The sequence below is a fragment of the Amaranthus tricolor genome, chromosome 7 (assembly GCF_026212465.1).
Source record: "Amaranthus tricolor cultivar Red isolate AtriRed21 chromosome 7, ASM2621246v1, whole genome shotgun sequence".
Lineage (NCBI taxonomy): Eukaryota > Viridiplantae > Streptophyta > Magnoliopsida > Caryophyllales > Amaranthaceae > Amaranthus > Amaranthus tricolor.
In genome coordinates this window covers 6,062,855-6,079,147 of record NC_080053.1, presented here as the reverse complement: position 1 = coordinate 6,079,147, position 16,293 = coordinate 6,062,855, and the positions used below count along the sequence as shown (strand labels likewise).

At 35.5% G+C, this 16,293-nt stretch overlaps 1 protein-coding gene across 5 annotated transcripts; it reads left to right on the top strand.

Moving 5' to 3' along the window:
* Positions 1-231: 231 nt before the first annotated feature.
* Positions 232-16,080, top strand: LOC130817349 (peptidyl-prolyl cis-trans isomerase CYP95-like). Of its 5 annotated transcripts, XM_057682996.1 has the most exons (16): positions 241-391; positions 1,530-1,701; positions 2,956-3,015; positions 6,297-6,416; positions 6,610-6,664; positions 7,447-7,535; positions 7,836-7,860; positions 8,681-8,719; positions 9,543-9,660; positions 9,867-9,997; positions 10,150-10,498; positions 11,307-11,419; positions 12,540-12,747; positions 12,830-13,564; positions 13,654-13,713; positions 15,126-16,080. In XM_057682996.1, the coding sequence occupies exons 4-16, from the start codon at positions 6,339-6,341 to the stop codon at positions 15,439-15,441; spliced, it is 2,316 nt and encodes a 771-aa protein (XP_057538979.1). In that variant the 5' UTR covers positions 241-391; positions 1,530-1,701; positions 2,956-3,015; positions 6,297-6,338; the 3' UTR covers positions 15,442-16,080. The 5 variants fall into 5 exon arrangements, with proteins under 5 accessions (XP_057538977.1, XP_057538980.1, XP_057538978.1 ...); XM_057682995.1 differs by lacking the exon at positions 1,530-1,701 and having other exon boundaries at positions 237-391; positions 15,126-16,079; XM_057682994.1 differs by lacking the exons at positions 1,530-1,701; positions 2,956-3,015 and having other exon boundaries at positions 232-391; positions 15,126-16,078.
* The last annotated feature ends 213 nt before the right edge of the window (positions 16,081-16,293 follow it).

The window sequence follows — 16,293 nt, the reverse complement described above, 5'->3', positions numbered from 1 at the left end:
AGTGTAAAATACCATGAGTGGTTCTTAAGGCATTCCAAGTAGCCGACAGCTTAAGGCTCGCAAAATAAGGACCTCAAATATTAAATAATGTTATTTAGGCCAAAAACTATACTTATCATCCGATGATCCGAATAAACAAGTCTACTAAATAGGAGGAAACAATCATTATAATCATAGTCTATATACTCTATAAATGCCCCACTATTGGGATTGGGAACAAACACTAGGGATAAACCGGTAATTTTAGGAAGCCATTAATAGTGTAAAAGAACCGTACACTAGGTTTTTCTATAGTATACCACCCACTCTTTCTCCGTCACTAAAAACAACGCTACTTGTGATTCTCCATTCTCCGGTGTAGCTGCTTTGCTGCCATTGCTGTACCGCTAAGGTTTGCTCATCTTCATCTCACTTATCCATCATTCTATCATTCTTATCAACTCTAATCGATGTTCTCTGTCAATCGAGAACTTTCTTTTTCTGTCGCTTAATTGATTTATAATAATCACTGTTGTCGTACTAGCTTCAAATTACTTCTATCATCAATATCTGTGACAATCTGTAACTTTTCCTTTTTTAATCTTGTCAATCTTTGTAAATTTAGTTTCACTGATGTGAATGCTTCTATGATTATGTTAATGCAAGGGTTTAAGGTTAGATTCCTTTGTTTTTATGTTCAAAGGTTTTAGTTTTTTTAGGGTTGTTATAGGATTTGTGGTTTTACTCATTAATTTCTTGGAACTAGGGTTTGCGGATAATTAATTTGGTGGTATTGACTTGTTGATGGATTGAATTGAGCTGTTTTTGTAAAGTTTATGACGTTCATGGTTTGTGGTTGTGGATCATTTTGTATACGAGGATGGGAAAGAGTGTGAACTTAATCTGGATAGACTAAGTTTAGGTTTTGTACTAATATAATCACTCGCGTAGATGTTCTGTTTTGACACCTGTTTTTAATGCATTATAGTTATAGAGGAATGGTTGATTTTTGTGCCAGCATTGTTTAGATGGACATGTAGCAAACAGAATTGACTTTTTTTTTTATCCGTGTTCAGAGTTGAAATCTGATAAATATGCATTAGTGTAGCAGCATGCATTTAAACATTTCGAGTCATGTAATTAAATTGTTGTCACTTGTCAGGGTTTGTATATTACAGGTTGTTTTCTGCTAATGCTTTTAGGTGTCAGAAGTTTGTATTAGGTTGGTAGATTTGGACTTTACAAAGTTCTGAAGTTCTGATTAGACTATGGTTGAGATGTTTGAGTGTTTGGTCCAATTTGGAATGTTGACACCAAGTACATGTTTTGTACTTTTTGTTGTGCCTGGGTTTGATGGAATGTATTGTTTACTGTTTCGCTACCTACTTTGTGTAATTTGAAAGCTTTGTGTTGCTAAATGCACGAAGTTGATCCTTATTTACAGGACAGAATACATAGTCTCTTTGTTTTGAAAATTAGTTTCTATTAGAATTTTTTACTCCAAAGCATGGCATAACAAGTTCAATTACGCTCTATGCTTGGTGTGCAAGGAACAAGATTAGAGTATTTTGAAATGGGATTAATCCTTAATGAGCAAGGATAAGAAGTACATTAGCTACAACTGGAAGATGCGTTTGAAAGCAAGGGGGACCATGAGTATACGTGGAAGAGCAAGTGTTGAAGGCACGTGACTGTGAGCTGGTATAGTGCTCGAACGAGCATGTCAGTCTAATAGCCCTGTTTGCCTACTGTTGCATTGTTGTTCGAATATTTTCTAACCCCACCTTTGGCTATTTAAGTAGAGCACTCCTTTGTATTGTACATAGTGTGTAGAGACAAGCTAAATGCTTGAGCCTCCCATATCCCCTTCTTACCATGTAATTTTCTACCTTAATATCATTAACTCACACATAGACTCCATTGATTCCTTCAACCTGTATTGAGCTTTTAGCTTTTATATTCGTTACACATAATGATACACTAACCTAGGTTGGTGGATATAGTTTCATTGTTGGTGAACCACCTCAAAATCATGCTTAATGTTTTTCATGTTGAAAATCACCTTGCAAATGACCTTGTTTCATAAATGCACCTTCAAGCCATGATCTTTAACTATTTTGACACCTTTAAGCTACGCTTTCGCTCTCGTTAGGCTCCTCTAGCAATTGGTATCATATACAAAGGTATGGTTGATGATTATTATGGTGTTTCTTGGTATTTTGGTTGTGTTCAACCACCTAAAATGAACAAAGATTTTAGTGAATCAATTTTTTTTGGGCAAGTTAAGGTGAAGATTTTTTTTGGCATTTAAAAGGTGTTTTGAAAACTTAAGATGTAAAGAAGTACCTTAAAGACATTTAACTTTAGCTCTCAAGAGTGGTGTTGAGACATAGTTGGGTAAAAGGAGAAGAGTGAATAGGTTAGTTGGATTGCTCTTGATGGTCAAAAAGTGTCTCCTGTTTGAAGTTGATATATTCTTTTTGGAAACCTCTCTTCAAATTTTTCACATTCCATTAAAAATAGATATGTTTGCTTAAATAGTTTCAGAGTTTATTGAAAACACTTGCTTTTTTCTTTGTTTACAAGTTTTGAGTTAAAAATCCTTGCTTTGGTTGAGATAAGTTGTGAAGTGAGTTTTTTGGATAAATCTTGAGTAAAGGTTTTGTCTTTCATCACCATCATATAAGCTTAGTTTAAAGAGGCGCAAGGCACGCAAAAGGTTTTTTTCTTCCAAGGTGCAAGGTTCAAGGTGAAGGCGCATACTTTTCGTATTTGAGGCACACAATTTCGTTGAAAGGCTCCAAAGTCGATTTTTAAACATATTTAATAGTTCAAACAACATGAAATTCATATTATACTTGATAGTTCAAACAACATGAAATTCATATTATTACAACATTCAAGTTAGATAAATACTACTTTAGCAGATAAGGTAATAAGATAATATAATTTTGAGTTCACCATATTCTTTTGCAGGATCCAAAGACCAAAAGGCATGAAGATGCAACAGGAGTTGATAAAATAATTGTTCAAGCTGTAAGTCGTTATACATTGATGACAAGCCAAGCACAAACAATTAAATGATAGCATAAACAAAAGAACTATATGCTAAGACTTGATCACTGTAACAAAATGAGTAGAAAAATTATGTAATCAAATTAAATTACACATCAAATACACCGTATTTTTATCATTATTCTTTTGACTAATTTGTAAAGAAATTAGATATTAAATGAATCATTGAAAAAAGAGATAGTAGTAGAAGTAAAAAAGAAAAAAGAAAAAAGACAAAAGAAAAAGAGAAAAAATAAATCCAAACATTATAAAATAATATAAGAAGAAATGAGAGAAAAGAAAGAAAACAAATTGACGGGGAAACGACTAAAATCAAAAAGAAAATAGAAAAATAGAGAGGAAATAGAAGAAAGAAGAAAATGAAAGAGGAATACCTTGTCAAGAATGGTAGCACACTTGAAAGAGCAACTTTGGCCAGGGCAAGTAAGGTTTTTTTTTTGTTTCTTTTAAATTCAAATAAACAACTATTTCTTTTAAGAAACCTGTAAAAGCAAAAGTAAGTATTTTAGTACCTGAAACTCAAAAAAAAAAAAAGAAAAAACAAAAGGTAATATGTTGGAGGAGCATAAGGCGCACGCCTCTCCCTCGCCTCTCGTATTGCGCAGGCACCTTGTGTCTTTGAGAAGTTTTTGTTGTAGCCTTGGTGCGCCTCTCTTGCCTAGGCGCGTTTCAGGTGCACTTTTGAAAACTAAGCACAAAAGTTCTCTATTTTTTCGATTATCAAAAACGTGCTTTTTAAGAGTAAGACTAATGGATAAAGTCTTTTTTTGGGGCAAAATTGTGATAAGAGTTATGACTTGGTAATTATGTTTCAAGTTCATGGTGTTTTTGGTTGATTTTGCAAGACTGTAAATTTTTTTGTGTGTACAACGATTGGGCTATTCTAGGACATTTGTATATGGTTATCTTGATGCATATGTGTTTGGTGAGTATGCTTTAGTACCTTTGGTTAAGTGTTCTTTGGAGTGTTGTTGGTTTTGTTTTGTTTTGTTGATCTTTCTTTGGTTTGACTTGGGTGGACTCAAATCAAGGTGGATGTTGAAAGAGTGTGACTTGAGTGTTGATTGTCTTGGTCATGGTGTTACATGACATTTGAAGTATAGAAGAATTTTGGACCTTAAAACATGGTGTAACAAGTTTGGTACATTCTATGCTTTGTGTGCAAGGAACAAGATTGGAGTGTTTTGTTATGAGGTTAATTCTTGATGAGCAAGGATAATAGTACATTAGCTACAACTGGAAGATGCCTTTGAAAGCAAGGGTGACCATGAGTATACATGGAAGAGCAAGCATTGAAGGTAGTGGGCACCAAAACTAATATAGTGCTCAAACGAACATCTTAATCCTGATGCCCCTGTTTGCCTACTGTTGCGTTGCTTTCTGAATATTTTCTAGCCCTACCATTGACTATTTAAGTAGAGCACTACATCGTGTGTAGGGCCAAGCTAAATGCTTGAGCCTCCCATATCCCCTTCTTACCATGTAATTCTCTACTCCAATATCATTAGCTCACATTTATACTTAGTTGATGTAGTTTTTTCAGCTTGTATTGAGCTTTTAGCTTTTATATTCTTTAAACACATAATAAATACACTAGTTTAGGATGGTGGATGTAGCCAAATTAATGGTGAGCCACCTTAAATCATGTTGTTAATGTTTGCATTAGATTTTAATGCTTAAAATCACCTTAATACTTACAAATGACCTTGTTTCATTGGTGCACCTTCAAGACATGATTTTTAAACATTCTTGGCATCTTTAGGCTTTGCTTCCGCTCTCGTTAGACTCCTCTAATAGTGGTTCTTGTAACGTCCTTAGTGAATAGCTTCCTTATCCTATGAAACTTTGCTATGAGTTTAGGCTTTTGTGCGGAAGGTGTTTATGCAAGAAATAACTAGATTATTAAAACTTAGAATCACCATGTTACTGCTTTTCATACATAATTGTGGTTTATGTTGCTACTGATGTGTGTATTCTCTATAGCATTCTGAATTTTTTTCTTTTGCAGTGTACCCATGGCAGTTTCCTCTTTTGACTTTGCAAGTAGTTGAAAGCATCCTATGTTGTCTTTTGGAGCTCCTATGTTGTCTTTTAGAGCTGTGATATTCTTATTTTACGGTTGATTACTGCATTCCACCTTCTTAAGTTTTTGTTTAGGACTATCTTCTATCACCGAGAGTGAATTAAATGGGGAAGTTACTGATCGTTTAAATTATGTTTCTCTTGGGATTCTAGATTGAAACAATTGACCTTCCTTTTTGTATATAATTCTCCTTTTGTTGTGTAGCCTTGGGCCTGGAGGGGCTAATTTAATGTAAGACAAGGTAGATTTTTATTGCCAATACTAGATTCTAACCTCTGCAATCTAGTCAGTCTCTTTGATATGTTCATATGCTTTCTCTATTTTTCTTGAGGATTTTGTTTGATGGCAGGGAAGGTTGTGAGAAATGTAGCTTCTTAAGTGATGAGTGACAATTATGATGTATCCTATGCCCTTTCTCTATTTTTCTTGAGGATTTTGTTTGATGGCAGGTAAGGCTGTGAGAAATGTAGCTTCTTAAGTGATGAGTGACAATTATGATCTATCCTATGCCCTTTGTTTGCGTCCTTTTGTTTTCCTTGTTGTGAGTGGATTAATGGGAATGAAATTTATTGTGAAGACACCAGGTTGGGAAAGGCTTAAAATGTGTTACTTCATTGAGCTTTCTTGTATAGCTTTGACGAGGTTAGATGTGGTCCTAGGGGAAGTTGATAGATGATCTTTTGACAAACAGTATGCTGAATCATGAAAGGTGTTCTGAACATGTAGTCATACTTCTTACTTTGTAGACAAATGGGAGCTTTCTTAATTAGGAATCTGAATGGTCTCTCTATTTGATCATTTGGGCCGTCTGGGGCTGACCATAATGTATGGAGTAGGTTGAAGGGAAGAAAGGAAGAATATCGACTTCTTGCTGGGTTATGAAGGCTTGGTTATGGACATTATTGGATGCAAGTTAAAGATTGCTTGAATATAGTTCAGTGACATGGAATTTTAAATGCACATTCGGATGAACAATTTCCTAAAGACTCTAAAATTTCCTGATAATTAGCCTTATATTTTGAGATGAAATTTATTTTTCCCTTGCATCCTCTCCCCCCTTTTTCCCAATGGCATGCAATAGATGCTGTAAAGTGCAAAGCTTAATTGGTTTTGCTTTCATGCATTTTCTATTTTTGATAGTTTTATCTTTTTGCAACAGAAAACTCGCAATTTAGCTTGTCTTTGTGGCACTAAAAGTGAAATGGTGAAGAAGAAAAACCCATTTATTTTCTTGGATGTGTCTATTGATGGAGATCCGTATGAAAGGATGGTTTTTGAGGTACTTTTTACTTCATAACTGAACAATGATTGAGCTGGTTTATCTGCTCTTTCATGATCTGTGTCTCTACTTTATTTTCTTTCAGTACATTTGATAAGCGTATGAAACATTTGGTTTCACTGCACTATATTTCCTTACATTTCAACTTCAAACTCGGTGATGCTAATAATTTAGGTTTTTTTTGTTCTGACAGCTCTTTTTTGATTTGGTTCCAAAGACCGCGGAAAATTTTCGTGCATTATGTACAGGTAATACTGTTGCAGAATATTGAGGATATGACAATCTTCTGGTTGCTTTGTGTTGTATGCTGACTCCTGTTTGGTTTCCCAAAATCAGTCTGAATTTTGCGTTAAATTTTCACATGCAATGCTTTGTTTAAACTGTTTCTCTTAATGCTGTTTTCTTTTTTGTACTTTGTGGCTGGTTGTTTTACTGCTGTGTTTTGTGTTAATGCTACCAAAATAGCAGTAAGCTTTTTGGTTTTACTATTTTTATGTGATAGTTATTGCTGGATATTGGGAGTTCATTCAACCAGCTGTTGTTGTTCTGTTGTGTGTGTATACCCTTAAATTAAATGGTTAGCCTCCTCACGGTTATGCCATTTCTTTTTTGAGCTATTACTAGAAACTTAGAGGCCATTTGAGTTCTAAATTGTCATGATAAGTATTTACTGCTGTTATAATTCATTATGCTTTTATGTGATTGGCTATTTTTTATGGATTTAGGATTTAGGACTTTTTTACCCACAAATGGCTCTCTTACATAGTGGTGTGACTGCCACTTCTTCCTATTTTTTTATGTGAACAATTGAGGGTAGGGATAATAGTTAAGTAGCTGTTTTGGTTGGAAGATGCATACCATTAATTTTTATTACATAAAATAAAATAGGCACTCACATAGTCAGTGATATTGCTTATTGTAAACTGGCATAAGAGCTGTGATGCAACATTTTTATATCCTATATTTTGACTTTTTATGGATGTTATATAGCTCTGTGTAATCTTTCCGCACTTTTTTAACAAATTACTAGGGGAGAAGGGAGTTGGCCCCAAATTAAGGAAGCCTTTGCACTACAAGGGTACCTTCTTCCATCGAATATTGAAGGGTTCCATGGCTCAGGCATGCTTCTTCTCTCTCAGATATATTTATATTTTACATTTCGTTGAATTTTTATTATTCCAAAAAAGTTTTCTATCGGGACGCTAGTTAGAAGTTATCCTCTTCTTTCATTGGTCGGCTATCATTGTTTATGCTGTAGGATACAGGGCAGATGGTCACGCCTGCTTTTCTAATGATATAGTTTTAAGGTTGTCCTTGTTATGTTATTCATCCACCATGATTTAGTAAAGTTAATTTGCTTGATTGTGTACAGTTTGTTCTTTTCTTCTTATTGATCAATGCTTTTTGCCTGTTGTGCAGGGTGGTGATCTTCTCAGACAAGAGGGTTTGTTTTATGTCCATTCGTGACACTTTTGTACCATGATTACAGTAAATAAACATGTTTTTGTGAGACTGATTCTGGAAAATTCTGATGAAGCGTTCAAATGATGACAGTAGATAAAATTTGTTGGGACCTCTGGGTCTATGTTTTCTCTTGTAGAAATTAAAGGCTTTTTAAGTTGTAAAATTTTTTGTTGTGAACCCTGCATGCCTGTATCCTTGTATTGATAGTAATTTTAAGCCTTGTATTCTGTTGCCTGATTAGACCTATATGCGTCATAGTGGATCTCATCATAATTCCAAGAATCTGTCATTAGCAAGAAGACTGTTTGCACGGATTAGCTATCTCTCTTTTGCAATGACTAATTTGCAAATTTTAACTGAATATAGTAAGAAGGAAGAAACAAGGCCACAAAACTTTAATCCAATGAAATGGGGTCGGCCACATGAACTAGTAATTTAGTCTCGAATCTCGATGATTGTCCACATAAATTTCCCTTCATGCATTCCTATTTCTAGCATAAAAACTCTAGATCTCAATTCTAAATCTCTCATATCCTTACTCTTGCTATCCCAGTCATCTTCAAACTCACTTGTCCTCTTTGAAATCTTCATGGTTCTAATCTTCTACCTTTTTCATATGTCCAAATCAACCGAGGCATTTTTTTGTGTCTAATCAAAAGAGATTAAATATTATGGCTATTGGTTTATTGTTTGTTTGTGTGTCTAGTCTTATTGAAAGAGATGTCTCTGGTTTAAGATATACTAGATGCTTTGGCTCTTTATCTCATGTGTAAAACACTCCCTTTTCGTGTATGTTGCAGGTTCAGCAGGGGAAAGTATATATGGTGACAGGTTCCCTGGTAATTTAGATAATGTTTTGCCTAAATCAAGTCTTTTATTTTAAGCATCCATTTGGAAGTCTTGGGGTGCTTTGCTTTGATAATTTTATAGTTGTCGGAACTTGCTAAAGCCATTGAGTTAGTGGGCTGACACTTGACACGTTTAACTAATTCTAACTAAAAGGTCCAGTAATCTGAAAGAAGACCTTTATGTGTTCCCTAGAGTCCAAGCACACTGTTTTTTTTTTTTTTCTCTAGATAAGTTGGTTGACTTCGCATTCACAATTTTTTTTCCGAATAGTCAATATAAATTATTCATTTGTATAGTGTTTTGCATTTATAAACTATAAATAAAATAATGAGAGCTTGTGCTCTAGATTTCAAAAAGAGTAGAAAAGGAAACATCATATCCAAGCAACAAATAATGTCAAAGCCATTTCTTAATATTTGGCCTAAAATTGAAGATAAATTGAATTCCTTTTACCTGTTGTAACAACCTGTTGTAGCTTCAAAGGCTGATGATGTACCTGATAATACTGAACCTCAATCCCACTTCAATTGGTTACTCCATGTGTATTAAGATTAATCTATGGGTGTCGCAGGTTTTGTAAAAGTGACAAAATTTTTGGCCCTGGAGGTCTAACTTTGGTCAATTTATTGATATGGATTTTTATTGCTTGTGTGTGCACATGTATGCATGAATTTTTGTATGCATGAATTTGTGCATGTGCGTACATATGCATCATATTTAAATATGCGAAAGTGTGAAAATTGTCTTTGATCTGGATTTGTGGTTTTCTTGAGTACTATTTAATGAATAGCTCCTGTTCTGTAATTTTTTCAGAAGAGTCATCAAAGCTAAAGCATGATGAACCTGGTCTCTTATCTATGGCTGTAGCTGACCTTGATACTCGTGGATCTGTATTTAATATTATATTCAAGCCTGATCAAAATCTTGACAGGTGATTTCCACCTCTGTAGCTGAGTTCATTGTAAATACTTGCAGATGTTGCAGTTCGAGTGTTTGTACTAAAATTTATTTTTTTGGACTTGTGCTACATCAATGAAGTGCTATTTGTGATCTGGGTGATCGTAGATTTATAGAATTATACTCCATTAGAATTCATTAGAATTCTAGGTCTAAGTACTTCACCTTTACCTCTGGCAGAAAGAATATAGTGCTAGGGAAGCTTGTGCATGGACTTGAGGTTTTGAAAAAAATTGAGGATGTAGGTGATGAAGATGGAAGACCAAAAGTCACGGTTAAGATTTGCAACTGTGGTGAATTCAGTGAAAGTGGTTAGTACTACTTGATCTATGATATGTTTGAGAGGTTTTTCTTTCACTCTTAGTGCTTTATTTATATTTTCCAGGAGGGTTGTTTTGTATATGTTGATTTTACATTTTCTTTACTCTTTCTGCTGCTGTGCTTAGTTCTTTGTGACATGCAGAAAAGAAGAAACTTGGTAAGTTGGCGAAAAAGGCTGATTTGGTTAGTCATGAAACACGAAGAAAGGGAAAACATAAGAAATCTTCAAGAGATAGAAGAAAAAGAAAGAGAAAATACTATACATCCGAATCAGATGATTCTTCTGATAGTAATTCGGATAGTAGTGATCTTGATACAGATTCGGAATCCGATGCATCTTCTTCAGAAGTTAGCTCTTTTAGTGATGACAGGCGTAAGAAGAGTAAGAGGTCTTCTAAACGAGATAAATACAAACGTGGGAAGCGCAGAGATAAGCGGCGCGATAAGAAACATAGAGGGCATAACAAGCGTTCAAGACGAAAGTCAAGAAGGTGATGCACAATTTACTTTTGACATCTCCCCCCCCCCCCAATTTATCTACACTCCCATTTTTTTCTTTTGCACTTAGTTTGCTGTATTCCTCATGAAAATAGTCCCCACCACTTTCTTTAATTCTCAATCACATTTTTCTCTGTTTTAATACGATCCACACAATACAAAATTTTTTTATGTCTTAATCTCTCAACTAAACTACTCCTTAATATTTGTGCCAAACCCTTTGGTAGTAACTCATGCGGACTAATGAGTATAGATTTGTGAAATTTAATTGAATCTTGTGTGAGGTCATATCTTCTTTTTTGATTACAAGGTAGGCTAAGAAGGGGGAGGGCTAGGTGAGAATCAAACCCTCCATCTTTTGCTTCCTACTTGTGCTTCTATTTGATTGTTTGGCTTGTATGTTTCTTATTTGATTGATCCAACTAGAGGATGTTGTAAGGTAACTTCATAAGCATTTTGGTGTTGGAATTTTTACATACTGCAAATGCATCCTTGAATTACGTTTTATTTTAGTTAATCGAGTGATAGGTTGCATATCTTTATGGCAATGTTGGCCGTATAGAGATCATCAATGTTCAATTGTGATGGGTGTTTTCCATGCATTGGGTGGATAAAGTTTTTGTCATCCCTTGCTTAAGAAATGCTTAAAATGGAGATTATTATTACAACAGGGTCGCATTTAAATTTTATTGTGCAACTGTTTTCTTTACTCTTGACTACAACTTTGATGGACTGCGTTGACCGTATTTGCTTCTGCTATTGGGAATTTATGATGTTGACTATTTTAATTGTGTTGTAAAGGGCATCTGATAGTCTCAGCAGCAGTGATAGCGAGAGCACTGAAGATAGTTCTGAGGACGATGCCAATGTGAAGAATTTTGATAAAAAAGACAAGGATGATCTGCAAAACCATGGTATATTTTTACAATTCAAGCTTAATTCTCCCAAGGCCTGGTAAAAAGAACGTAGTAAAGATTGATTGTTGCTGTCTCTGAAATTGGTGTTAGCTTTGACCTTTTTGATTAACCGAGACATTATTCCTTGTTCTGCACTGTTCTAACATCAATGACTGTTGTATCTACTTCTGTAGAAACAATAGATTATAACTTACGTGTTTATAACTTAGTTGTATCTAGTTCTGTAGAAAAAAATAGATTATAATTCCTGTTTAAGGATTTGATTGGATGCCCAAGAAAAATTCTAGAGCATCTTTTAGAAAATAATGGGTGACCCTTGATGTAATAGATCCAAGTTTCTTGTTCTTTGTTTCCATGGAATTTGTATAAGATTCAATGCTCCTGAAGCACATATCTCTTTCTCTTGTATGATTTTTTAGTTGTAGATACTTGTTTGGCATGCATAATAATTTCCTTTGGCTTGTTCGACCCCTGATTTCTTGACAAAACTCACGCTTCTGTTACAATAATTCAACATAATAGATCCTGTTTGTTAGTAATGATTTTCACCATTTTTTTGTTCTATCAATATCTTTTTATGGAATAAGGTGAAATTTAAACATCAAACAGAAACTACTGAAACGGGAAGTTTCAAATCTTTTTTAAATGGGGAGATTACTTAAAGTAATAAAGAGAGAAAGAGGTTTGATGCTATAAATAGAATAATGCTTTTGAATCTTAAGAGGCTCATTTGAGAAGAGTGAAATTATCGTGCGAGTATTTAGGATAAAAGCTATGCATGGACACATTAACTTGACAGCTATTCCGTTTGCGTCTAGTCTTCTGTTTGTGATTGACTAAATTTTTCTCGAGTTTTTTTTACGAGATTTTTCCTATATGTTTTTTGGCTAAAAGCTATGCATAAATTGTATGTAGTTAGAATGCCATATATACTTCTCTTGATTTTGGCTTGATGATTTTTGCTTATACTAGTTCTGCAAGTTCTTTAATGTAATTTATTTAGCACAAAATACTTGTACTTGGCTTGAAGCTGGCATGTCATACAGCATTGGCATTTTAGGATTGTTTATCATTAAGCATGTTTGATTTCTCTAATAAATATGTGTGGATTTTGTAGCTGAGAACCATTCTCCTGGGGTTGATGATGCTGCCGTTGATAATAATCTCAAAAGGAGTGAAGGTTATGTGATGTTTGAAGATGAGGAATCTAGATTTCCCAAGGAAAATGGAGCCCCACGAAGCAATGGCTATGAAAGAGATGCAAGATCTCGCAGAAGTGAAGACAGACAGTCTGATGTGGTGGAGGACCATCCAGGAAAATCTAGGTCTATAGCCCATTCCTCTCACCTCTGTTGTCTTTATGATTACCGATTCTTGTGGGTATTTTTTCTGAACTTTGATGAGCAGGAGCCGCAGTGCAAGTCCTAAAAGGGTTTTGAGTAAGAGTATGAGTATCAGTCCCAGGAATATCAGCAGAAGCCAGAATCTGACCCCACAAAGAAATTTAAGCAGAAGCCCTAGTGTTAAGAGTCCCCCACCAGCTGTACAAAAGAGTCGGAGTATTAGCAGAAGTCCCTTAAGGAGTGTCAGCAGGAGTCCTGTTAGGAGTATCAGCAGAAGCCCCATGAGGAGTATCAGCAGAAGACCTGTGAGGAGTATCAGCAGGAGCCCCCCTAGAAGCCTCAGTAGAAGTCCAGCTAGAAGTTTGAGCAGAAGCCCACGAAGAACCCGTCCTCGAAGAAATGACAGTTTAAGCCCTGTCACTTCCCCACCTCGAAAAAGTCTTAGTGGAAGCTATGCAAGAGGCTCATCGCGAAAAAGTGTTAGAAGCCCAGTGAGATTCGGCAGGAGCAGTCCAAGCCCGGTACATCCTCGTAGAAGCCCGAGCCCCATAAGATCTTCACATAGAAGCGTAAGTAGAAGCTCTGGCAGGGTTCGTAGTCCAGTAAGGTCTCCAAGGAGAAGGTATCGTCGAAGCTACTCTAGAAGTCCATCCATTCGCCATAGAAGTATGTCAAGTGCTTCACCTGATGGGTCACCCAAACGTATGCGTAGAGGTAGGGGTTTCAGTGACAGGTTCTCTTATGCCCGAAAATATAGGACCCCTTCGCCTGACCATTATCGGTATGGTGGTCGTGACAGGTTATTCTTTCTATGTCTCTGGAAATTTGTGACCTTTTTATTATTGTAATTCATTATTACACACTTGTTTACATTTAAGATTTTTCTAGTTACAGGAGATATTCCGACCGTTCTCCAAGGTACCGAAGCCCAAGAAGATCCCCTATAAGGTAGTGGTTTTTTTTATGTTACCTTGGTATTTTTACTAAGTTGGATTTATTTTTTAATTTGAAATGATGTCTGATTCTTGATAAATTCTTTTCTAATCAATCTCGTTTAGATGGTTGATGATTTTATAATCACAAAATCCTGCTTTCTGGGGATTTTTCAGTGATCCCTATTATTCCCGACCATAGTTCCAAAACAAGGTCGCATCATTGTATATCGACCATTCATTAAGGTTTAACCTGCTATCATTTAGTGGTTACGGGTTCATTTGTGGCATGCTATGAGAGCTTAGTGGTGTTTTTTCTGCAAGATGCTAATCCAAATTGAAGAAATATTAAATGGAGTCTTCTTTTGAAATTGCACTAGTGTAAACGCCTAATAGTTGATTACAGTGGCTGATTTGACTTGTTGATTTTATTAACTTGTTGACCTACTGATTTTGAACATGCTGCCATGAGCAGCTTGTTTAGAAATAACTTATTCATAATAATAAACTGTTTCAACGGGCTAAATTACCAAACATTAGCATTGGATGGTTTGACCACCTAACCCTCTATACGTATCAAATATAAGTTAAAATTGCCCAACAAGTTATTTTTCCAAACACCCCCTAAATCTGACGTGTGAAAAGGGATTAGCTTTTCATGAAAAGTGCAAAAATATGCATTCGAGTGCTGTAACTGTCACATTGATGTGTTATGATGGTGACATGGTCATCATATCACCAAATATTGGATGATATCTTGAGACTTCCTTTGCCCGGATTAAATGTGTTTTTATTCACAATTTCACGATGCAAGTAATATTGGTTTGGTAGAATTTAAAAACTACTATGCTTTCCTTTTTGAATATAAATCCTGCTAGGATTTTTGGAATAGTGAGCTACATGATTTATGTGATTGGATCAGACTTCTGTTAAACATACCCTGATGTTAGTGCTAGGATGTTTGCTGAGCGTACTTGATGTTCCCTACTTTGGGGTTGGGGGAGTGGAAATAACTTCCATGGTGTCACCTACCTAATGCCAAAGCATTTATACATTTATTTATGTGCTGAAAAAAATTTCAGTTTTCTTGTCGTTTGTTTGTTTACATTTTCTGGTCCCCTTCTGGGCCCTGGTGGTACACTGAAGCTATGCTTGCAAGAGTTTTCTTTATTTGGTCTACATATCTAGAGCTGTTTGATATTCAAATCCTGGCATTGCTGTTCTGCATGCTGCATTATGTTAGCATTGGGTCAGTAGCTTACCCTGCACACTAAGTTAGGGGTCAGAATCAGATCCCTTCAAACACAGCCTAATGCAGCCTATTGGATCATACAAGATACTGAACCAGATTTGAGATATTGCTAGTAATATTTAAAATTCTACCTTTGGCTGTTTAACGAAGTCATGATGCGATTGTTTTTGTTACAGATATAGAAGAAGAAGAAGCAGGACAAGGAGTCCTAGTGTCTCACGAAGCCCTCCCTATCGTCGTCGTCGTCGTTATACCCGGAGTCCTGCTCGTAGTCGTACTAATAGTGATCCACCCAGATATCGCGCATCTCCTCGCGCCGAGAAGCAATTGTCAAATAGTCGAAGCCGAAGCAGGAGTGCATCTGTCTCAGGATCCTCTAGGGGCTCCCCACCTCCAAAGAGAGCTAGCAAGGATAGGTCTAGGTCGAGGTCGTCTTCTGGTAGTCTACCTGGGAAAAAAGGGTTGGTGTCTTACAGGGATGGTTCTGCTTAGGCCAACCCAAGATAGAAAAATAGCTTTCAAGATGCTGTGCATCAATTCCCGCACTTGTGATGGTTGCTTGGATGAGTTTGTGGCCATATGCGAATCGGTGATTACTCTTTTTGGATGAATAATTTGGAGTTAAGCTATTTGTGTAGTTGTTCTTGTTTGTTGAGTCGATGTCTGATAATATAATTACATGGATTCGGTCGCAGACTTGTAGTTATGACATTAGTTTCTGCATGTTTTAATTATAATTATATGAAATTTTATATTTGAACTATAAATGTACTCTTAGGTTGTGTTTGGCATGTGGGAATGAAATTTAGGAGATTACAGTTGAGGTTTAAAATAAGACTTTGGGATGAGATTTAATTTGAGATTTTGATAATAAATGAAATCATGTTCTTATTTAGCAAATAATAAAAATAGATAAAAAATTAGATAAAATTTTTTTATTTACAAAGTTATCTTAATAATTCTTTACGTTTTTTGGGTAAAAATGTATTTTTGTAAATTATTCAAGTGTCAACAAATTACACCCTTCCCCCAAGATTTTTTTTAGGGACTTTCCTCTTCCCAATGTCTCAACTTATATCTATTTTGCAATCTTTGCCAATTTTCATTCCCCTCAAACAAATAAGGAACTTTCTATAGTCCTATCCTAAAATCCTAATCTCCAACATTAATCTCTCTTACCAAACACATCCTAACGGTCTTACCATTATACAATCTATTTTACTTGCTAGTGTAGTTTATAGAATTTGAGGAAAAATGTACCGCTTTCGGGTCGGATTATATATATAGGAGTCCAATCAAATTCGGTAATTCGTCTAGAATTCGACTATGATTGTATTTCGATTC